This window comes from Pithys albifrons, chromosome 13, assembly GCF_047495875.1.
Source record: "Pithys albifrons albifrons isolate INPA30051 chromosome 13, PitAlb_v1, whole genome shotgun sequence".
Classification (NCBI taxonomy): Eukaryota; Metazoa; Chordata; class Aves; order Passeriformes; family Thamnophilidae; genus Pithys; species Pithys albifrons.
The window spans coordinates 14702738-14726726 of record NC_092470.1 but is presented as its reverse complement, the minus strand read 5'-3'; the positions used below and the strand labels follow the sequence as shown (position 1 = coordinate 14726726).

General features: G+C 38.8%; 1 protein-coding gene across 1 annotated transcript in view; it reads left to right on the top strand.

Annotated features, from left to right (window-relative positions):
- AGBL1 (AGBL carboxypeptidase 1) overlaps nt 1-23989 on the top strand; it is a 254951-nt gene that overhangs the window by 124088 nt on the left and 106874 nt on the right. The window contains exons 19-21 of the mRNA XM_071568852.1: nt 2976-3105; nt 7742-7873; nt 11815-11991. Of these exons, the coding sequence (XP_071424953.1) occupies nt 2976-3105; nt 7742-7873; nt 11815-11991 (439 nt within the window). The remainder of the gene's footprint in view (nt 1-2975; nt 3106-7741; nt 7874-11814; nt 11992-23989) is intronic.

The window sequence follows — 23989 nt, the reverse complement described above, 5'->3', positions numbered from 1 at the left end:
GGCAAAACCCGTTATCTCTGCTTATCATCACTGTTAGGAAAGAGAAGAAAGGAAGGGAAGGGATGAGGAGGAACAGGGCTGGCAGGGAAGTGACATGTACAAAAATAAACAGACTTTAGCAGTATGAAGGAAGAAGAGAGCAGGGTTGGAAAAATCAGCCTCTTGTAATTAATTTTAAGTTCTGCATCTGCTTAAGAGCTGTGGATGCAGCCATGCTGAGGACTAGTATTTAATGGTAGTTTAAGTGAGCAGAGTTGTTAATTGTTGAAGGGACAAAGCTGAACTTTGTCTCATAGCTCTTGCCTTCATGCAAAGATATTACTTTCCTTCCTTGCAGTCAATAAGAGCTTTCAAATTACCAGTTTAGAGTTGGGTTATGCTTTTAAAACTAATACTAAGCAATCAGCAGCACCTGTGAACTGCAGGCAGGGGAATTGTTTTGTCACAGGGTCACCTCTGAGAAAAGTCACAATTTGTGTCAGAGAAACGCAACTCCTAAATTGTATTATGGCTTGTCCAAAGAGTGAGGGTGCTGTGAACCACAGAGATCTTGGTGTGCTGTGTGGAAGCTGTGCCTGTGTATGAATAAAGCATTGCAGTCCATGGGCCACAGTGGGTGTAGATTCTGCAACAGGACACACTGGTGCCCTGTCACACTGTCTGGTTGGCTTTCATGTGTGTCAAAAGACTTGATTAGGAGTTTTTCCTATATGACAGGTTATGGGATTCCTTTAAGTGTGGAAGAAATAATGAACTTTTTAAGAAGGTTTTAGTTTAGTCTAAGGAATAAAAGTAGAGCTTGGGTTTGTTTAATATTAATCTCTGCATTTACTGCATCTTTTTGGAGTAATTTCCAGCTGTCATGTTTCTATTTCCCTGCACGTTTGTCTTTTTGTGTTGGACTCTTCCAGTGTGTACCAAGGCATTTTAGCAGAGGGACATGTGTGGATGGTTTTGATTAGACATAAACTAATGTCAGTTCCCACAGGAAAAGGGGTATAGTAGGTTTGGGTTTATTTTTTGTGAACAATGACAATGTTGACAAACTATTTCTGTCGGTGTGAAATAATGTGACTCTCTCCTGGTTTTAATTCTTGATATTAAAGTATGACAATAAAAGTCTAGCTATCATTCTTTCCCTCAGAATGAAAATTTTGTTGTTATTTTCAGTTAGTTGTGCTCCCTGGTATAACTGTGATGCAGGAAGACATCACACTTATGTAGAGGAAGTGTTTGGGTTTTATTTTTTTATAGTCACATTGGGGAAAGATGAGTTTCTGAATGAGACCCATTGACACTGTGGCATTGTACGTATTGAAAGGAAATTGTGTAAGCACACAGTTTCCTGGCAGAAATACAGCTGCTAATCTAAGTTGAGCAGCTGTTCTGAAAATGAGGAAAGGTGAGCCTAAAGGTAACTTCCTCCGAAGAGCCTTTAAGAAACAAACCAGAAATTGTTGTGTTTTCATGTAGAATTTTCAGCAGAAGCCTCACAGCACCATTTGCTGACTTTCCAAGTGTTAGCTAGTGTTTTATGACTTGCTGAATGAGTAACATGGGAACACTGGATTATGACAAAATAAGGGAATTCTGGTAACTGAAACAAGCGTGAACTTGGAATGAATCTTGTGGTTTTGCCAGAAACCCCAAGATGGCATTAGAGGCTTTGTTTTTCTACATTAAACATGTATGAAATATTCTTAGTGGCTCTAATTATTTATCTGTCTTATATTCTTAACTATTCTCCATTGTTGCCACCTCATTTTTTAAAGCATTTCTGCTTTATTGTCCTTTTTCTTCAAGTATCCTTTGCAAGGCATTGGTAATGCCCAAGGTGCTACATGCAGAACACCCCAGTGCAAGGCTCTGCCAATACAACTGCAGATACCATCTTCCCCAGGACATTTATATGCTCTTTTGTTCGAGGAAGCTGGAGCAGCGAAGCTGGATGCAACTCCATAGCTAGAAATTCATCCAACACTTAGGATATTTTAATTTTTTGAACCAGAAGCAGCCCAAGTTCACAGTGCCACCAGATGCATTCTAGTACTGACCTGGATAGTGTGAAGTTGATGAGGACCTACCACAATATCTCATATGCTGTAGGATTGATTCCTGAATTTTATCACCACACCATGATTTGAAAATTATGAATCAAATTACAGCAAATCCTTTGAAGAGTGGAAGGAGGCTTTGATCTACACATGCTCACTAACAAGGGAGATTAGTTTGATTTTTTTTTTCAAAATTGTACTGCTCCATACAGTCAAGTATCCTGCACAATCTTCCAATGATCACTGAGTCAGTAACAGAATATGTTCAGGCTAAGGGAAACATTTTCTCTGTGCAAATCTGGGATCCTTATTTAGCTTTTTATCCAGCCTTTCCAGTGAAGATAGGTAATTGTTCTCCATAATGATGTAGCATGCATCAAGATCTTCTTGATAGGATTTAGGTAGTGGCATTTCTTGTAAGTAGTGAAGCTTAAATGAGAGATCCAGCTCATCTCATTTAAGTGCATTTGTACTTCAGACTGGTTGAAGAGATTTGAGTGCCTGTCTTCAATTAGAATGAGTAGGAGTTGGATGTGCTTGTTTACTGTGGAGGTTTTGAGAAGCCCATGCTCTGTGTAAGCTGGTTGAATTTCATAAGTAGCACAGAATTTAGAACATTGCAGTAGACATTTTTTAAGTAGTCTTGATTTGTGAGTACTTAGGTAAAGGAAAAGCTGCATTTATTTTCAGGACTGCAATTATGTGAACCTTGGAAGGAAAGGAAATTGAAAAATTCAAATACTCCAAGAACCTTTGAAATGTAATATGGACCATGGGTTCATTTGAGCCCAATGTTCAAAACCTTTATATCTGTGTTCTATTGACATTCCCAGTCCATGTGCCAGGGCTTTCAAGGACTGGAAACTCTTAGGAGTCAGCTGTCGTTTTGCTAGTTTGTGATGTGTTGCTTTATGATTTCAGCCACCGTTGTTCGTTGAGTGGGGATGACCTGAACAGACAGTGGTTGACGCCTGATTTCCAGCTGCATCCAACTATTTACCATGCCAAAGGTCTTCTCTATTACCTGCGCAGCATTGGCCGGGCTCCCCTGGTGAGTTTCTTCCAGAATCTTTTGTGGGTCTCTGGATATGGTTTGCTTACTGTAGTTCTGTGAACTGTCTTGTTGTACAGCTGGAGTGATTTGGAAAGCACCATATGCTTTTACATTTTCATCATACAGAATGGGTTTGGAAATCTTGGGTATTTATTACTTACTGCACCTTCTAACCAGCATCTCAAAATCTCTGCACACCTGGAATAAAAATGATAAAATGAATTCCTTAAAGCTCTTTATATCCTCAAAGTACTCCAACTAAACTAAATATTATGAGTAGGTTATTGCTATTTTCATGGCAGTGATGGGAGAAATTCCACAGAGATTTAATATAAATAAAACTATGCTAAAGCCCATGCAATCATGAAAATAGAATCTCCAAGATCTCAAGGTGTCTGAACTTTCATGATGTTTTGGTAAGGAAGACAATGACTGATTTTGTGAGCTACCAGAAATTCAGGAGATGGGTCTCATCTCAAAGCTGCAGCTGGGTTAGGGCTGTGATCCATCACATCTGCTCAGCCTTGTTTTCCAGCAGAATGAAAATACAGTTCTGAGACCTCAGGAGAAAAGCCTCAAGGAGGTTCAAAGGTTGTCAAACAGAGATGGATGTATGGACTGGCAGGTTGGCTGATGACAGCTACAACTGAGCAGGAAATGTCCAAGTGCACCAGATTCCCTCTGAGTGGGATGAGAAAAGTCCCAGGCAAGGTGAAAATGTCTGTTTCTCAAAGTGAATTCTTCTGGGAATGTGATTTTTGGCTAAGGCAGCAGCCCTGAAATTTAACTCTGTAGGCCGAGGTATATTGTGGAAACTCAACTCACAGTTGCAAATTGAGTTACTAACCTTTTCCTTTGGTTCAGAGCAATGTAGGATCACTCTTGTTTTACCCTGCTATTTGGTGACTTGCCTTTTTAAATACATGACTCTCCTTGTCATTTCCAGGTGCATAAAGTCTAACACAGTGCAAGTTTTCATCGTTGTTGAGTGAAGGGAGACTATTGATCCTACCATCTCTCTCACTCACATACTGTATGTCAGACTTGGTAAACTGATTTTCCCTTGCCTTTGAAGAGTACATTGATTTTAGTTTATACTTGCTCAAAAATACCTTTTCCCTCCTTCAGAAGACAAGCCCCATTTCTTTTTTACTTTTTTTGTAACCTCCAAGATGCCATGGAACCAAGCTCACTGATAGCCAAATTATTTCTGTGAACTGATTTAGTTTAATTTATCCTAGCAATGTGCAGGCAGTTTCTTTAAAGCAAAGAAAATCTGCTTGAAGGAAAAAAGCAAAGAACTTTAAAGTTAACAGCCTTTAAACGAAAGCCATTTTAATTGTTGTGTAGGCAAGAGCTTGCATTGTGGTGGTGGGAGGTTTTTTGCTTTTCTTGGTCTGGTGGGAACACTAGTATAACCATGGGACTGGATGGAAAAAGTCTGAGCTGTAGTGAAGAGCCCTAGAAGGGGAAAGAACAAATTTCCAATAGACCAGGAGGCAATGAGCAGATTTTTCTGCCATTCAAATGCATTATATCAGCTTGGAAACAAGCATCAACCTGCAAAGATGTACTCACTGAGAGGAAGAAACTCTAAGCACGTCTACCTCAAAACTGACATTCAAAGTCCTGTCAAAATGTTATTAAGCACAAAAAAAAAGAGAATCTACACAAAAAAGAAATTTCAAAATGTTCTTTTTTCCAACAGACTTTCTTGCTTACCATTTTATATTTTGGTTTTTCTTCATTTTCAAAGGTGCCTGTGACTCATGAGAAGGGTTGTTTTTGAGTTAGAAAGCAATGCTTACCTTTAGGATGATCAGCTGGCAAATAAAAAAAAACTTTAAATAGATTAAAAAAATCATCAATATGTGTCTTTGAGTCATATCCCAGTGAGTGCAATCCTTATGAGTGTGACTGGTGTGTGTGTGCCTTGGTTTCCCAGACATATGGAAGGACAGGCTGGAGAAAAGCACTGGTAGATGCCAAGTTTGCTCAGTGTTTGCCCAGACATATCCCCAGAAGAATTCTGTATTGGATGCTCAGACTACAAAATATAGCTTAGCCTGGGCTGAATGGTGAGACACAAACTACCCTGTGGTGTGAAAATCATGCAGAAGGATTCACCATAAAGAATAATTGAGTATAAACATTGGGATTGACTGCAGTATCGAGTCAACTTAATTAAAATGTAGCTCTATGCAACTTGAAAATAGAATGAAAGTGTTTTCAGTGGCACTAATGTTTCTACTGTGGAAGCTGGTGACACTCAGTGAAAGATCCCATGGCCTGAACCAGATGCAATATTACAGAACCTGTCTTTGATAGTCCTTTACCACTAAAGAAGTGTTATTCTAGACCTGTCCCTAAGGACTTGTCTGCAGGTTTCTTGAGGTGCAGAATTACAGACCTGCTACTGATCAGGAAGCCCAGCTCTCTGATCATCCCTGTGTGGTTTCTGATAAATAATATTTTAGGCAGATAATATATTGTCTTTTGTGGTAATTCTGTGAATTGGCAGGTAATTGATACCCAATTGAGCTGGGTTCTTTGCCTTGAAATAAGACAAAAGCTATAAAAGCCTCTTTGGTATTCAGAGGAATACATTGTAGGTGATACCTGTGGTTAACTCAGGCTATGGGTGTGTATTGCTGATAACTTAGATGAAACACGAGCTGGAAAAGTGTCTGTCATTAAAAAAAATTAATAAATGCCGCTCTTCGGAAGGAGATATCACAGGATAACTGCAAGGGTCAGAGTTATTGCTTGGTAGGCTGCTGTTCACATGCGTCAGGTGTGGAATGTGCATGCTGCAGGTACAGGGATGTGCTGCAGGTACAGGGATGTGCAGATCCCCTGACCCACAAAGAGAACCGGAGGTGAGTGGTGGTCTAGGAAGGAAAGTTGGCAAATGAGAAACCAGGGGAAGCAGCAGTATATAAGCTGTGAGATGTGCATAATTGTTTATCTGACTGGGAGCATTGGGGTGATTCATTATGCATGTGTGCCTTATCATCTCCAGTAGGGCAACTAACTGTTTGTCAGAGGAGCTGAAAGGAATGCATGTGATCAATTCCTATAGAATTAAACTCCCTCACTTGCTGCAGCTAAACTTAGTTACTGTATAGCTGGTAAATAAACAAACTAGGGTAAGCTTTGCTCCAACAGTTGGTGGAAGAAGCTCATCTACTCCATCTGTTCCCCCCCCCCCCCCCCCCCCTTGTGTATGTATTTAGGTAAGAATATGTATATATGGGTGGGAGTGTTGACCTGCTGGAGGGTAAGAAGGCTCTGCAGAGGGATCTGAACAGGCTGGATCAATGCGTAGACAATGAGTGGGTGTCAGGTTCTTCTCCTGTCACCTTTGACAAGTTGTGTGCCAGAGGAGGTTTAGATTGGATCTGAGGCAGAGATTTCTTCTCTGAAGAGTTATCAAGCATTGGAACTGGCTGCCCAGAGCAATGCTGAAGTCACCAACCCTGGGGATATTTAAAAGTAGGGACAGTAGTGGTGGATTTGGCAGTACTGGTTAATGCTTGGACTCAATGATCTTAGAAGTATTTTCTAACTTAAATGGTTCTATGATTATACAGGGAAAACCCTGTGTTTCTCCCCCATCTGTCTTTATATTGACTCATAATTCTTCCCTACCTTCCTACACACATTTTTTTGTCTCCCACATGAGCTCTGGAAAACAATTTGATGAAATCTTGAAGCTCCTTTCTACTCAATGGTGGTTTCAAATGAAACAATTACTTCTCTTTAGAAATTGTTACATTTACATTGACAGATTCCTGAATATTCCTGATTAAGACATGGAAAATATATGTAATAGCCACGTGTATATAGATCTCATATCTCAGAGGGCACTGAGATTGATTTTTCTTTAAGACTTGGGTCAATATTTACCTCTTGGGTCATTAAATTGTGATTTTAATTTCTATAGAAGTCAATATATGCCTATAAAGGCAATCAAAACTTCTGCTAAAACTGGGAACATGCCTGGTGTCTAGCTTATATGAGAGCTGATGTGAGAGATGGATTAGATAGACACACAGATTAGTGTTGAATGAGATTATTTGCTGTGAAGGTGGATCTTGTTCTGTGCTTGACTTCCAGGAATTGATGCAAAGATTTGACAATACAATTGTTCACATATATTTTCCTGAAAATTATGTAGCATGGAGTTTTGAATTTAAAGATGACAAAGAGTTGATTAATTGCTTAGGAAAGCACAGATTTCAAATCTCACAAGGATAAAGCTGGAGTTTAGGACTTTAGAAGTAGAAAGAGCTTGACAAATTACTCTGCTGTGGTATCAGAAGTTCCCATGAACCCTGAGGTTCCTGAGTTGCCATGGATTCTTGCACAGGCGTCATGTTTATTTCTGCTGCAGACAGAAATGCACTAGTCTTGACTCTGGATCCCTGAGATCCTGTCAGATCAAATAAATAAAGCAAGATACAACTGTCTAACAAAGTTTGACACAGGTTACAGGCATGGCCCAGAGTCTGAGATACTCCAAAGAGGCCTGAAAGGAAGAAACATTAACACAGTCTTATAGTGCTTATTATGAAGAACCAAGAAATTTTTAAGATGTTCAATATTTTGCCTTATTTTTAACTCTCCCTAGGTATTCTGTGACTACCATGGACACTCCCAGAAAAAGAACGTGTTTCTCTATGGCTGCAGCATCAAAGAGACCTTGTGGCAAGCAGGCTGCATGGTTGACACAGCAGTTATCACAGAAGATGTTGGCTACAGGGTAGGTCCACTGGTTCCTTTCTTAATTACCAGCCTCTTTGGGCCTATACATTTAAGATAAGATCATACCACAAATTTTGGAGATATATTGAAAGCTTCCCTTCCTCCAGAGGAGTAATGGTACAGAGACTTTTAAGTCATGCATAATATATTCATGCACCAGATGTTAGGGACCCACCTACTAAAGATATTTCTGTTATTTATTTCGTTTTAGTAGAATGTTGTGTTATAATCTTTGGCTACAGGCTAATAGGACAGACGTGTTTTTGTGGTATATAACTTCTAGTGACACATACACTTTTGTTACCACTACCCCAGAATAATAAGAAGATTAATAGGAATTATGTAATGGTAACTGAGAAAATGACAGTGTGCCATTGTTCTACTCTATTAAATTGCTTTATCACAAAATGCTTCCGGTCCCACTGAAAATACCAGATAACTCAATGGATACCAAACAGATCTAACATTGTGAATTTATCTCCATAGCAAGTGTTTGGTGTCATATCTAGGGTTTTGTTTGGTTTGTTGGTTTTTCTTTAATTAGAAAGAACAAATACTAAGCTCTATTTTATTTCTACTTCATGTGAATATCTTGTTCATTGAAGTGCTCTTTGGTTTTCCTGCCCAACTTTATTTTGGGGAGTTTTGATTTCTTTTTTTATCTGCTTAGATTATATTTTCCTATTAAATAAAAAATTTCTTTTGAGGGGGGGAAGAATCTGGGAAGATCTAATTCTTATCTTAAAAAGTGTTAATTTCACAAGACATGAATTGTGGCCTTAACTGATTATAGTTGTAGCTTGATTCACTCAAACCTGAAAGAGGTTGAACAGTCTTTGTCAGTTTATACCTCTGTATAATTTTTGCTCCTTCAGCATAAATACTAATTATCCTCATAAGGACACAGCGTCTTCCATGTTCATCTTATAGAGGTTGTACACAGCATACTGAGAAGGTGCTCCCTGTGGCAAACACTGTTTCCCAAGGAAAGCAGGGAGGGTTCTTAGAGTCAGGACATCTTTTGCTGTGTTTGAATTCTGAGGGCTTGCAAAGGCTGAGGTTGGTTTGCTGCTACACAAACAGAATTCAAATGTTGCTGTCAGCATCTGGAGCCTGACTTGAATCTGCAATGAAGAATGGCTCCAAGGCTGTCCAAAAATGCTCTGTGGTGGCGCATAGGAAAGATTTTGTGGTTGAAATCCTTTATTTTGCACAAAACAGGAGATGGATGCCTGCTGCAGTTCCAACCTATGGGTCACCCTCTTCCTACTTTGGCTGGGGAAACTGGATTTATAGTGGAACACATCTGCAACTTCAAACTTCAGCAGATAGCCAGCCCTGCTTCAGACCTGCTTCCTTGCACTGTTTGCACAGGTTTTTTTCCTGCCTTGGGAGAACTGAGAATTAATCTGGCCTCCATGATTGATTTTTCTCCCTAGGACCAGAAACCAAATATCTCAAGAAAATTATGTTTTTTGGAACAGACTTTGCCTCCTATGTCATAGAGTTAGCTGTACCCCTTGGCAATATAGAGAGTCAGAGTCTTCTTTGCCTTCTAATATTTGGTGGCCTTGGGTGACTTGCACAACATTGGCATCATAATCCCAACCTTTTGATAAACATTCCATGCCCCTTTGACAGTGGTCTTTGCAGGGACATCAAAAAAGAAATATAATTCCATTTCTTCCTAATGATATTGGAAGTTTATGGACAGGGCCCAGTGTAAAGGGAGCAGCTTCCTTTGCAGTCGTACACCACAAGTCCAGCTGTGCAAGGGATACGGAACAGAGTCACACTACTGCATTATCATAAAAGCATCCTTTAAAGGGATGTGTTGTCATGCAAAATATACTATTGAAAGATAATTAATGAGAAGAATAAGTAAAGAAGAAAAAACATTAGTGTGAAATTCAGTGAATGCTGGTAAAATGAAAAGAATATTAAATTCAGGTTTGCTAATGCTCCTAAATGAGTCCTCTGTATAGAGACATTACTGTTACCTGCCAGCGTTTTTATTTAATTAAAAGCAAAAGACTGATTACACATCTAACTTCAATTGCTTTAAAAAGCTAAACTGGATTAGAGTTCCCATTATTGTGTTTGATGGTATATATTTTGAAAAAAATATTATTTGTAGGTTCCGATAAGAGCAGAAAGAAAACTATCTGAACCTTCACTTACAGTTTAACTGGATCTCATGGTTGTGCTGAGGCTTATAAACACTTGAGTCATATGGTTCTGGTGCATTGTTTTCAACTAAAATCCAGGCAAACCTGGAAGCTATGCATGAAAGTGTACTATTTAATGATCCCCATGCAGCAAGTAGCAGGTGGAAGACAATGCAGAAATATTGGGTGCTTTGCTGAAGGTCAGCAGTCAGTTTTCCAGGTTCCTCTGTTCAGTGTGTCCATGAAGTGAACGAGTTCTTAGTAACACACTGGAGATCTTGAGTGAGGATTGAAGTGGTCTCAGATTTAAAGTGGAATCTTCTTCTTTGTTCCACGTTTCTCCATCACAGTTTTTTCATCTGAAACTTTATACCTTTTGCAACTGGTAGAGACCACTGATAGCTGTAGCCAGAATATACTGAAAATTGAAATTTACTTGTTTATTATGAAGATGTGTATGGTTAAGCAGTTTGGAGGAGATACTGCAAAGTAGTTAGGGCCAAATATGTATCATTCACATCAAATGTGTTTTATGAAAAGACATTATTAATTTACTTTCAAACCAAATATTCCCATACAGTACTATGAAGTAAGTATAAGCCCAGTAGAACAGAACTACAATTACTGAGAGTCAGTCAGTGAAACTGGTGGTTATTGGAAAGTGAAATGAGTTTGGTTGGCTTTCACCACCCAAACTGAATGAAATTTAAGATTAAATGCCATTAGCATGGAAAACGTGGAAACTCCTATAAGATTCTGGTAATTTCAGATGTTTAAGAAAAGTGTTATCAAAGAAAAAATGTTCTAATTTTACTTGCTCTCTTCTGAGTGGATAAAATGGTCTTTTGGCATATATTGTGGGTTAGTGTCCCAGCAGTGAAGTTTAGACACAGAGAGACATAACCCACATGCATGTATGTGTGTGTGTTGTCTCTAACAATCCAGTTTATATACCAGCACCAAGTATGCTCCATGCAGCTGGTATCTGTTTTTATGAAGCATAAAAGTAACAGAATTGACTAAGTAAGTGTTGCCTCTGCACTGATGGAATATTTGATACCTCAGGAGCTTTTATGGATTCTGTTGGGAAATACAATTTCGAGAATAGAAAATCACTTAGGGCTAAGATGTAATATTTACTGGTCTTTCATTATTACTTTTTATTGTGATTTAAATGAATTGTGTAAAATGTATAACTTGGACTCTGATGAGAATATTTTGGTTTGTTTCATAATGCAAATTAGTTAAATGCTCAGCTTTATTTTCACATAATTATGTGCGACCTTCTGTGAGAATACACAACCCCTTTCTCTGCTCTGTACAAGGTTCAGACAAAATTCCTCCCATCGCTCAATCCTTTGTCAAGCCATGGATGTATGGTGGAAGGAGATAGAGTATAACTGTAGAGGGGTGAATAGGAATACCAGAGACTGAACTATGACTGCAACTTAGCAGCACAGCAGGAAGATGTAGGTTAACATCAAAGCAGCTTGAAAACAAAACTCTGACTTCAGCACTCTGGGTGTGCAAATGTTTGATTTTAAATAAGGGATACCAAGTGTACTGGAAAGTTTTCATTTCAGTCTTTGTGATTAAACCAAATGCTAGAATCCAAAGCTTTCATATAGGATGGACATGATGCACCAGTTGGAGCTCTTGATAATTGTCCACAGATAGATTTGATTATAGACACATTAAAACATGCAGACCTCTCTGTAAGTGTTTGTGTAATATAAGCATGTGCACATCTGTGCAATTTGTTTTCTTGTAGACTCTTCCTAAAATCCTGGATAAAGTGGCCCCTGCATTTGTCATGAACAGCTGCAGCTTCCTGGTGGAGAAGTCCAGGGAGTCAACCGCCCGGGTGGTGGTATGGAAGGAAATGGGTGTGTTGAGGAGCTACACCATGGAAAGCACGTACTGCAGCTGCAGCCATGGACTCTACAAAGTGAGTAAATTTCAAGGAACTCTCTGCCACCCTCCTTTTAATGCACATCTCATGAGCTTGGAAGAGTAAAATGAAGTATGTAGCCGCTGTCTTGATGCTGAGCGTTGTCTGTTCTCTCCAGACCCAGGGAGTCTGAGTTCGAGTTTGTTCTCAGTGAAATCTTTCCACAAGCCCTCTTTCTTTTACTTTCCCTGCTGGAAAAGTAGAATCCCTCTCTGAGGTTTCATTCAGCAGTGAAATAAAAGGAATTTCCAGTCTGGAGCCGAAAGCATTGAGCTGAAGAAAGGAGTGTTTTAGGGATGATATGGGACACTTATCCTTACAAGGGCATTCACAGTGTTATAAAAATGTGCTGGCAGGTCATATGGACACTTCTGAGCCTATTTCTAAGGTAATTGACTGGAATACTAGTGGCACCAATCTCTTTGGTACAGGGTGTCTACCTGAGCACTTACCTGGCTAAATTTAAGCACCTGCACTGAGAATCCTGCATTTGGAGTTGCTTGTTCCTGACAGGCAGTAGCTAATCTAAGGCTGGTTTTGACAGCTGTCAATGAGTTCAAGCTATGCCTCTGACTGTGATCTAGGCAGACCTGAATTCCACATCAAATGAGTTTCCTGTCTTGGTAGGAAGGGCTGTACTTGTCCTGAGTGCATCAGACATCAGTCTGTGAGATCTCTTGGCACTTTTCAGGCACGCAGGATGAACTCTGGTAATTGCGTTTGAGTGACCATAATTCTCCGTTCATTTAAATGATGAATTCTGTTGCTTGTCCCTTTTCCAAACCTATTGCTTTCATTGAAAGGCTTCCTCATTCCACCTCATTTCTTCCACTAGGGAGCAATCCTTATCTATACAACATTAATAAGCAGTTAAGGATCCTGAAAGACCCTTAAGGAAAGAGCCATTATTACAAATAACAATTAATTAATAAAGCATTCAAATTATTATCTTTGGAAGCTCTATACTAATCCTTTTACCTCTCTGTAGAATGTAGCAGGAACCACTCAGCTGCTGTTTTAACCATGCTCTACTATACACACATAAGTTCCAGGACATGAAAAGTAGAAAAAAAATGACAGGTAAGTTAAAAGAAAGAGAATATAATTGCCCTGGGCATTACAGCTTCCCTCCCTACTCCTGAGCAGTGCTAATGGTTTGTTAATAGACATCACAGGTCAAGACAGCGGGTTTGAATCTTTTTGGATAGTGTGGGGGAAATCTGCTTTGACTGAAGTCAATGACAAAACTCCTAGTGATCTCTATAGAGGAGGATTTCACTGATTTCTTAGATAACCACAGTAAGATCTAAACACAGTGACACATCAGATTGTATCAAATCTAATGACTTCTCCATCAGCATCTGTGAGGTCTTTATCCAAATTTCCTTAATTTGTGCCATTAGATTCTTGAAATAGTAGGAAAAGAACATTAAATGCCACATTCAGACATTGCATTTAAGCATTGTGCTACCCACAGGGGCCTTGCAAAATATAGTAGAGATATAAAAAACAGGCAGATGATTCCAGATTTTTTTAAAAATATGTGAAATTATTTTCTGCATTCTTTCTTGTCCTCTTTTTCATCACTGATCAGGCCACAGGCAGCCATTGAGGGCAAGAGCAAGTTCACATATGTGACTGGTGAAAGAATCCACTTTTCTCATAGCCTTTAAGGAAGTCTGTAAGCTTTAAAACTGTTCTGAAACTTCTAGTCTAAACATCCTGGAAAGCTGAGTCCCAGTTGGATCACTGGATCATGTTTATGAAGTCATGTATCCTTTTTTTTTTCCTTTGTTTAGGACTATAATTTATCTTGAAGAGGAGGATACATGGACATTCCCATCAGAGAGCATTTCTTTGCCATTATTCTATCATAAGGCTAATATAAATGCTTTTTGCAGTTTTTCTGATCCAGGCAGCTTTAAAGTATTTCCGCTAATTTTTTTCCAGGTACACTAAGTACCCAACTTGTTAGTATCAAAATTGAATATAATTTCTGATGCTGATTGTATTAGAGCTGCATATAAATATACATACTATCTCTTCCAAATAAGCTATTTCCTCTTCCTTTTCTAGTAGTCTTTAGAGTTGGTCCTTGTTTGCTTATTTACTTGCTGTTCCTAGTGGACTATTAACAGTATGCAATTGACAGACTGAAGATTTTGTTGCATAATACCATTTAATACTAAGCTTCTTTCTATAAAGTCAAAACTACTTCATTAGTATCTTGAAGCCCTAAAATTATTCATGTAAACTGGAAATTAATCGTGTAAGATGCCATGCTCCTTTAGTGGCTTCAATCTGAGTTCTTCACTCTTGGACCCTCCAGTTGATGTGTGTGTAAACAATAGACTGACGCTAATGGAGGAGATTAATGCAGGGGGTCAGTATCTGATGTTTAGAGCTTTTTGATGTTTGATTTAGTAGATTTGTGTTTAACTGTGAATCATAGAGTCAGTTTTTTAATTCTACAGGACTGACCTCCCTGTAGGAATACACCCAGAATTTCCTGCAGACAAGCATGGCATATGTTTTTGATACATGAAGTACAATTCAAACAGCAACTAGAATTTAAAACATCTCACTATATGCAGCAGAGGCTCCCAAGTCCAGCATCCTTCAGGGAATCAGTGTTCAAACTTCTATTAGAGCACAGCAGACTTGGATCCTGGTCTTTAACTTTCTTCCAGCTTATAAGTGATGAAAGGAATTCATTGATGTAGCTGCTTTGCTGGCTGTGAGCACAGGTGCGGTGCTTGGAGTTGCACAGAGGCATCAGATGGGGATTGTGCAAAGGATTTAGAAAGAACTAGAAGCCTGTATGAAGGCTATAAGAGGTTAAAATATTAATTGCACAAGGCTGGTAAGTGTACCCCCTCTCACCATAGGTCAAGTAAGAGCTGAGGTAAATGAGAAGCAATAGTTTTCCTGATGGAAAAGATACTCATAGAGTTTTTCCTAGGCATGTGTGTCTCTTCTCGGATTGAAATTTTAAAATACTTTAGTGACTGAAAGATAAGGTAAGAATTTGGTACTATTGATATGTAAATGAGAAACAGTAGTGACCTCGGCCTCGTTTAAAAGTCATTTGATTTCAAATGGAAAGGAGGGTGGAAATGAAAAGAGAAAAGACATGGTTTGCCTGTCAAATCTCCCTGTCTGTGTGATCAATGGAAATGCAATAAGCCAACTACCCTTAAGGAAGCGAAACATAAAACTAAAGAAACTATTGATCTTGTCTGAGGTTTTGTTCAACCTAAGGAAGAAGAAAAGAAAGGGGTAAAACATCCAAACTCTTTTTCATTTTGTCTAGGTTGCCCAAATCAGTGTTAGAGGAGCAGCATCTCCATTTGAAAGTTGCTTAAAACAGAGCAACCAATTTCCAGAGGGAATTCTGCCTCCTGCTTCTGCCAGTTTACAACCCGGTGGTCAAACCAGAAAATAATAATAAAAAAATAAAATTCTTATAACTTCTTTGCTTGTGTTAAGGCTGCCTGCACTGATCCCTCATCAGAGCTTTTACTCATCCAGCTTACCTTGTGATTTTAATTGCTGTCTCTTTTGTGGAATGTAGAGCCCTGAGCCCCTTCTCATCCTTTGTTTTTAAAAGACTGAATGCAAGGCCTACTGTAAGAACTTCTGCTGAATACAGGTGCAGTTACAATGCTAGAAGAGTCAGATCTCCAGTGACACATGCTGACAGTTTACCCAAGTTTCTTCTGTGATTCTTTGTTAAACTTGGGTATCTTTCTGCTGCTCTGTCACGTCACACTGTTTCATTGTTCTCCTTGATTCCTTGTTACCTCACCTGTTAATTAAGACCCTTCTACAGCATATTGCACTGTGCTATTCTGTTCATTACTGCATCCATCATGCTACAAGTTAATATCTTCTGTGCCATGGTGTACAGCTGAGTTCCAAACCATATGACTAGGTAATAAAGCAAATCTGAAAAATTGGCTTCATGTTCTGCGAGTACATGCAATGTTGGAAAAGCATTTTCCTTGGCATGTTGTGCCCGATGGAGGAGACTGAGTACTAATGGAAATAGATTTTAGCTTCTTGCTTCAAAGGGATTATAGACAACAAGGAGTAACAAATGAGTTTTAAAATTATGGCAGGTATCTTGACAGTGCCCTGTGAAGGAAATCTTTCTGGTGATGTGGATCCCTCTTTGAAGAAAGCTATTGAGAGAGCTGAGAAATAAGATATTTTTTCTGTCCATTTTAATTTTCTAAGTCAGAGGAATTGAATACCTCAAATTTTCTCATAGGACTTGATTAGAGGAAAAAGCTATCCCTTTGCAGAAACACGAATCGGAGACCTCAGCACCAGGCATTGTGGTTGTGTAGTTCTTAAAACTTTCTTCATATTAATTCAAAATATCTTTGCTGAACAAAAGTGGTGAGAGTTAGTCTGTTCGGAAGGTCTAGTATTATCCATGCCCTTGAACCTGTCCAGGCTGGGCTGAATTATTTAAAATGAGTGATGAACCGGTGATTTACCATGGAAGTGTGACTGAGTTAAAGCAATATGCCAAGATAAAAACCTTCCCTTTGTCTCATCCTTCAGAAGTGACCTTCTCTGGTGTGATCTGTTTCTGCCAAACTTAGCCAAATTGTTACAAATGTATAACTTGGCCATAGAATTACAGCACTATTTTTAAAATACTACCTGTTCACCATTAAATATTTCCTTTATCTTCCTTACTTTTGAAGATTGCTTACCAAATTTCTGTGAGGAATTTTTACCTATGCTTTAATCATAAGCAGTTTATTACATTCAATAATCAGAAATTGAGTTGTTTTGATGGACTTTGCAGGTCACATGAAGCTGCTTCTGTTTTTCAGTAAGATGCATATTGTTCTTGTAATTGGAAGTCTGGTGCACAAACTTACAAAAAATAATTTGGCCTCTTGCTAGTATTCACACCCCAACAAAAATGGTTCCAACAATATTCTTGCCATAAAGCATGTTTGCTAAGTACTTGCAGAAAGAAAAAGTCAGGAAATAGGATATGTATGCTCTGCTTTCTGATGTAAGTTTCTGGAAGATACTTACTTCGTTTTTGCGAGTCTGACAGACTTTTTCTCATTTCTGATTTCTTTTGTGCCCCAGAGCTTACACTTTTCCTGAGTATGGGTAAGTCTCAAAAGCATTCAAAAGCTTCTTTTTAAAAAAAATCATCTCTAAAATGAGTGTTTTTTTAGCTGACCCTTGGTGCTCTGGAGATCTCATTCTAAAGCAGATTCTGAGAATAAGAAAGAATGATTTTTCTTTCTGATAGTTCTGCTTCTAGTTCTGGTCCAAAGTGGCTCAAATTGGAAGCAGCTGTAACAGCAAGAAAAGTATAGGAAAAAAATAGCTATCTAATAGTAATCTAAGGACTGAAGGTTCACATTAAGCGTTTTGTTTTTTCTCTTTTTTTTAAGTTGTTACCCGAGGGAAAGGTTTGCATCCTATTTGCTTTGCTTTTCTTACTCTTATTTCCACCCACCTCTTGCACTAATTGATTGGTGATTCATTTTGTAAGATATTCTAATTATACCTTTTAGGTTTGTGGACTTCGCTTCATAAAGCTATGTGAGGATTAATGGCATTTAGGAGGTGGGGGAAGAAGAGAGAAGGGGTTCCTGAGCAAACAAATCAGGAGATGGTGGGTGTTTGTCTTCCTTGTAGATTCTTATGTCTACAAGACTCTTACATGAACTGCTGCAGGATTTTCCCTCATTAAGTGTTTTTTATTGCTTTGTTTGTTTGTTTTAGTTATTTGACAGAATGCTAACTAAGAAATCACATGCTTGGCTGTGCTCAGATCTGTTTGCTTCCTGCCACATTAAACAAAAGAAATTTGAAGATGTGCTGACTTTGATTGTCAAGTTTCTTGGAAAAGCAAATCACAGAACTGGAAGAACGTTGTAAAAGTTCTTTGGCCCTTATACCTTCAAGAAAATCTTGCCTGTAGGACGTTGTGCGTAATAAGACAGTCATACTAAGGCAAGGGTGACTGAAACCACATGAGATGGTAAATATCATCTCTGTTCTCAAAAGTCATGGATATTGTTTTCTGCTTATTTTTTGGAGGTGCTTAATATTGTCATGTGGGCTATTTATGTGCTATTAAAAACCTGCACATTTTGCAAGAAGGTAATTCACGCCTCCATGCTCTGTCTTCCCATTTTCTGGTCCATTCCAGAGTCAGTTTAGCCTTGCTGCTTTGGAAAAGATCAGTATTCAAGTAGGGACATTTTTCTTATCATCACTTCTGAAGGAGACATTTCTTATTTGTTTGGGATTTTTGACAGGACAGGGGAACTGGTGTGGGGATTCTTAACCCTGTATAGGAAAAGACATTTTCTGGCACTGGTGTAACTGCGTGAAGTCTTTTGCTGAGAACACTCAGCCCCTCTTTCAATGATTGCCAAATATTGGTATTTTGTGAATGCCTCTGGGCTCTTAATCAAATAGACTGAGTTTACTGCTGTACAAACAATTGTTTTCCCAGCATGAATAATTCCTTAACTCTTTCAAGAAGTCAGTATAGTGGTGGCTGCCTGCACCAGTTCATCTGTTGAGGTGTCCCATGGATGCTGCCTTGAAAGACATTTTGGAAAAAGTCCCCAGCACCTGCTGCAGTGGGTTTCAACTGTCACTCAAGTCATTTGCTTCCCTGTTCCTGGGCTGAAGGATTCAAGTGTAGGGGGACTGGTGGATGTTCCATTGTGTTTGAGCTCACAATATTTACTAGAAAAGAGAGGAAAAGACACTTACTGGACAAGAATAGGCACACAGCTCTCTTCAGCCTTCCTGTCCCAAAAGCACCCAGGAAGCACTAAAACTAATGAGAGAATTGTCAGGGACACCGGGCAACAATATTTTTAGTCTTCCTCGTTATTCGTGAGTAGCCAAGAAATAATATAGTGCAGTTTTTCTTTTCTTTTCTTTTTTTTTTTTTGTATGTATGGAACAAGGTGATCACTGATGCTAGTTGAATCATGGATGAGGATATTAAATTATTTTTTTATATTTTATTTTGGTTATTTCTCCTGAGATGTTGAGCCAGCTGTATCCCTGACCTGCTATGACCTTGACAATACGTCTCATGCCTTATGCTTAAATTATGGTACAATAAAAAAATTACAATAGAGGTGAGATAATAGATTTGACTCTGCAAAGCTGGGAGGTGTCCAGTTCTGTTGAGATTCAGTGTACGTGGCTGGCATGTTGAATAGAAAAGCAGAGCTATTATGTACCTCTTTCGTGGCCCACCATTTTCCACCATCATATTATTGAAACAGTTTTATTATCTCTGCTGTTTACCCCTTCTGCTTGGGACTGCCTTGGAGTACTTGTTCTCCTACATTTCTTTCACTTGCTAGTGATGTTAGCAACGTTAGTTGTGTGTCCTGGTTGCTAGTTTGCTTTTTGTTAAATCTAGGGACATAGAAAACTCCTTCGGGCTGAGGAGTGGAAAACAGATATTCTCCTGGATAATGCCTGGTCTTGAATGCTGATATTCCTCCAAATTTCTATTTTTCCCTAACGTATTGTAAACAACTGATGGTTCTGGGGTTTTTTATGGGATTTTTCTCCCTCAGCTGCTTCTGCACTTCCCCAGATACTTGGTTGCCAGCCAGTTTTTCCATATTCCAATGCTGTACTTCAGAAAGGTGGTGATAGGTACTGACAGGGGCTATCAAACTAGTAGAATGAGCAACAAGGCTACATACAATGAGAAGTGCAAGTGTCCTGTCACACCCATCTTCCAGAATCTGAGAGAATAGGATTTAGATGGAAGAATCCCCAGGTTCTGACATTACTGATCTGGGCTAACCTCAGTACTTGAAGCAAAAAAGCCATTTGCAATAGCACCTTGGTTTACATGGAGAAGAGATTGCATTTTGTGAGGGAACAAGACATGAATCAATGGCTCACCTCCATATTTTCACCCTGCTGACAAGAGGCTGTTATTGTGTCCCCATTTGAAAATGAACAAGACCAGTGCACTGGTAGAGCCATAAAAACAATAAATGCTGTTACCTTGTGATTGAGGAGGTAGGTCTGTCCATGTGCTGTAAGGAGGAACAAACTCTCCTAGTACTAAAATCAGTGCTGTTTTGCTTGGAAGTCAAACAGTCTTTTGTAGTGCCAGAAGGCTGAAAATGCCTAGCAATTTATGACCAGGCTAATCTCTGAATTGTATTTATTCAGTTTATGGGCATAGCTGAGGACCTGGTTTGACTTTAGATGTTAGAGCCTTAACTGCATTCACAGTACAAATTATTAGAGCAAACAGAAAACTACAGGAGTAAAGCTAACTAGATGTTTAAAGATTATTTTTCATTTTCTTTTTTAAATATTATACTGACAAATCAGACAATTGTGAGTTTTCTGGAGTAAATGTGACTGTTTTATTTGAACCCCACTAAGCAATCCTGAATGGCATGACCTTGAATGCCCATGGGATCTCAGTCGGCTAAGAAAAAACTCTTGGGAAGGATAAGGGGTAGAAAAGCAACATTCCTTATGAAAATTAACTGCTGTATTTCAATGATGTCCCTTGAAAAGCCCAAATATCATTGCACATCATCCTTTCAACTTTTCTGAGGAATTACAGCAGCTAGCTTTTTGATTTCTGATGTCTCTCTTGCTTGTTAATCTGGCCCCGTGTGGATTTATTGTACAAATCTATTTGGCAGCTGAAAATTGCCCTTTGATGAAGCTCCTAGTCTAATCATGAACTCCTCAGGCATGAAAAATAAGAATGGGTAGGTGGAAAAGCACAGGCTGAAAGAGCCATGTTTGCCTTTGACTATGCATGGATTTTAGAAGCATCTAAATTTCAAAGTCTTTGATTACAGGATTTTCTGTTAAGATTAATTTCATTCCTCTTAGGATCCTAACATTTGCTATGCTGGATCAGATCACTGGTCCATATAATCAGGTATCCTGCCTCATACAGACACTGGTTCCTCTCGGCTCAGAAGAAAGTAAAACCTGCCTGTAAGGCAACTGCTTTAATAAGACATGGAAAGGAAATAATCCCACCAGCCTGACCTGCCTCTCCCCCACTTCATACACTGCAAGTGGAGCCCTGGTTATCATTATCAAAACCTTGAAATAATGATCTATATTGTCTGTGAATAATTATACCTCTTTTTCCTTCTCTTTCCTAATCTTTTATCAGGCAGGGCTTCCTGCAGCAGTGAATTCTGCTAGTTGATGCCTGTAAAATGTATATGGTGTCCATGATTAAACCATGTTTTGAAATCTGATCTTTCTCTTACTGGTTTCTGTGTCCTTGTAAAATGTGCTCCCTACAGCTGCAGTAGTTCCCAGTCTGCTTGTCTGTCAGCTCTCTATCCATGCTCACTGCCACGCCCATGCCTCTGTTATCTCCTTCTAGGTCTCCTGATCTGGTCTCTAAAATCACACTGGATATTTGGTTCATTCTCTTCAGGCTCAAAATCTGTAGATAGATCCTGGGTTTGCCCAGCCCTTGTTTGTTTGGTTGGTTTCCTTGTTTTGTTTCCAGTCCAGATTTTTCTTTTTTTAAGGTGTGCTGAACTCTTGTACTAATTATGTTACCTTTTCTCTCTTTTAGTTTCTACCTCAAAATTTGTTTCCAATCACCCAATATAGCAGGATTGATTGTTTTCTCTCTGCATTGAAAGTAGTAAATTCTTTTCTTACTGACAGAGTAGTCGCATTTCTTTTTGCTTAAATCACAATATGTACCCTTGCCTGGTACTTTAAACATCTTAAATAATTCACATTTATCCCCAAACTGCACCATATCGTTGGTTTGTCCTTCAGTAAAGTCAGGTCTTTCAGCTGGAAAAGGTGGGTATTGCACCAGCCCACATCTGGAAATTCTGCTCCTACCCCAGCTCCTGGAGTATGGCAATAGTGTCCCTCTGTGCAGCACAGCTCCACAGCCTCTCTGCCTTTCTGTAATTCTTTCTTAAGTCTGGACTGAAGACTTGATAAATATTCCAGTGTCATAACAAGAGCAAAGGGGTGTCAGTTCTCCTGCCCTTCTCTGCCACATCTAGGTGGCAAGTTGCTGGGAAAGGTATTAAGCACTGAAAACACAATCTTAGTAACAAATTCATGAAGTTTTGATGCTCAGATGAGACCGATAGTTCTTCTGGTTTGACCTCTTATACTTCATAAGCCTTTGGGCTTCACTCAGGCAACTTTGTACGAAACCTGTTAACCTGTGTTTGTGCAAATAGATTTTGTGGAAAAATATTCAGTCCAGATTTGAGAATATCACAATTGAAAATCTATCTGCTCCCTTGATATTTTGTTCTGGGTGTCTGTAACTGTTAATTATTATTGCATTATTCTCATTTGAATTAACTTGCCTGATGTTTACAGCTGCTTACATTATTTTTCTCTGCTAGTTTAGAGACCTTTAGTAACTTAGTTTGTTCTCTTAAAGGTACTTACACAATACAACCAAGTGACCTTTCAATCTTTTTTGATAATTAATTAAACATGCTGAATTCTTTAATAGTTTGTCTATATCAGAACATGCAGGAAAGTGCCTCTGAATTAGCTCAAGGTGCAAGTGGAAAGTCTTGTGCTAAACCACATTAAGCTACGTGTCAACACACCGAAGCAGAATTAAGGTAGCCTTAATTAAATTTGGCTTAACTAATTTCTAAAGTAAATTAAGCCCAACTAAATTGCAAACACTCTAATTTTGAATAGCAGAGCAGAAATATGTGCTTCCGTATATGATAAACTTGTAAAGTGAGGGTATGCTTATGCCAGATGAACTCTGAGACAGAAGTTGATAAACCTAGCATGAGATTTTTGGATGGAATTTGAAGTTTTAAGGTTTATCTTTAGGTAAGACCCTGTATTGCATACTGTATATGGATGATGAAGTGACAAAAACCCTGCTGTGATCTGCCTTGGATGTGCTATATTCTAATTTTTTTTCTGAGAAATATGAGTGATACCAGATGGTAAGAGATCTACAAGTGAAGATACGTGGTCTAGGAAGAGACACTTTGGCACAGCATACAACATGCAGAGATGCATATTGGGGCAATTCAGAAATCATTTGCATACCTGCCATAAGCAGGGAAAGCTCAGACCTGAGGGAGCTGAAGATTGTAGAAATAAAAAAAAAAAAGTTGATTACTCAACCAAGAGAGGAAAGAGAATTTAGAGGTGTTCAATGCTGATCTTGTGCAATGCTCTTCTCTGAGATACTCATTAAGACAGCTACTGCCACACAGAGAATTAGATGGGTATCTCAACATCTTTTGGAGTAAAGCTACCAACCATTGAGATATTTGCAACCCAGTAGCTGTCATAAGTGAACTTCACTTAGGAAAACCGGGCAGAGGAGCAAACACAAGCATAATGTGGCAGTGCATTGTCTGCCTAGACCAGAAGTAGGAGATGCAAAGGCACGTTTGGATGATGCATTCTGGCAACAGATGGCAGAGAAATATGTGGAGTGGTATATCATAGGATCCTTCAAGGCTTTTGATGAAGAAGAGAGACAAAAATCTTGGTGTTTTTATCAGTTTTTAAAAGCATTAAAGCAAGGAAGGAAAGATAACTATGGGTTGCATAAACTGATAGGAAGCAGAAGACCATTTTTGGAGAAGTGAGCCATATTCCAATGCTCATAGAGATCACATGGATGAGGGTCCCTTGTCCTTCAGAGGAAAAGAACTAATCTTTAATGAAGTGGGAAGCAGCTGGTGGGGTAAGCTCTACAAATACAGTTTAAAATCAAACACCTTGTCATAAAAAAATTAAATCAGTGTGGGAAAAACTGCAGACAAAATAATTTCTCAAATGTCTACATAGACCTGAGTAATAAATAAGACTAATTGAAAGATCATCTTGCTGATAAAGTGTAAGTTAACTGTCTGTACTGAAACCTGAATGGAAAACTTTGGAATTTTAGTTTTTGAATTTAAAAATCTACAGCTACTGGTCTATTCCCTGCTTGGGACGGACAGAA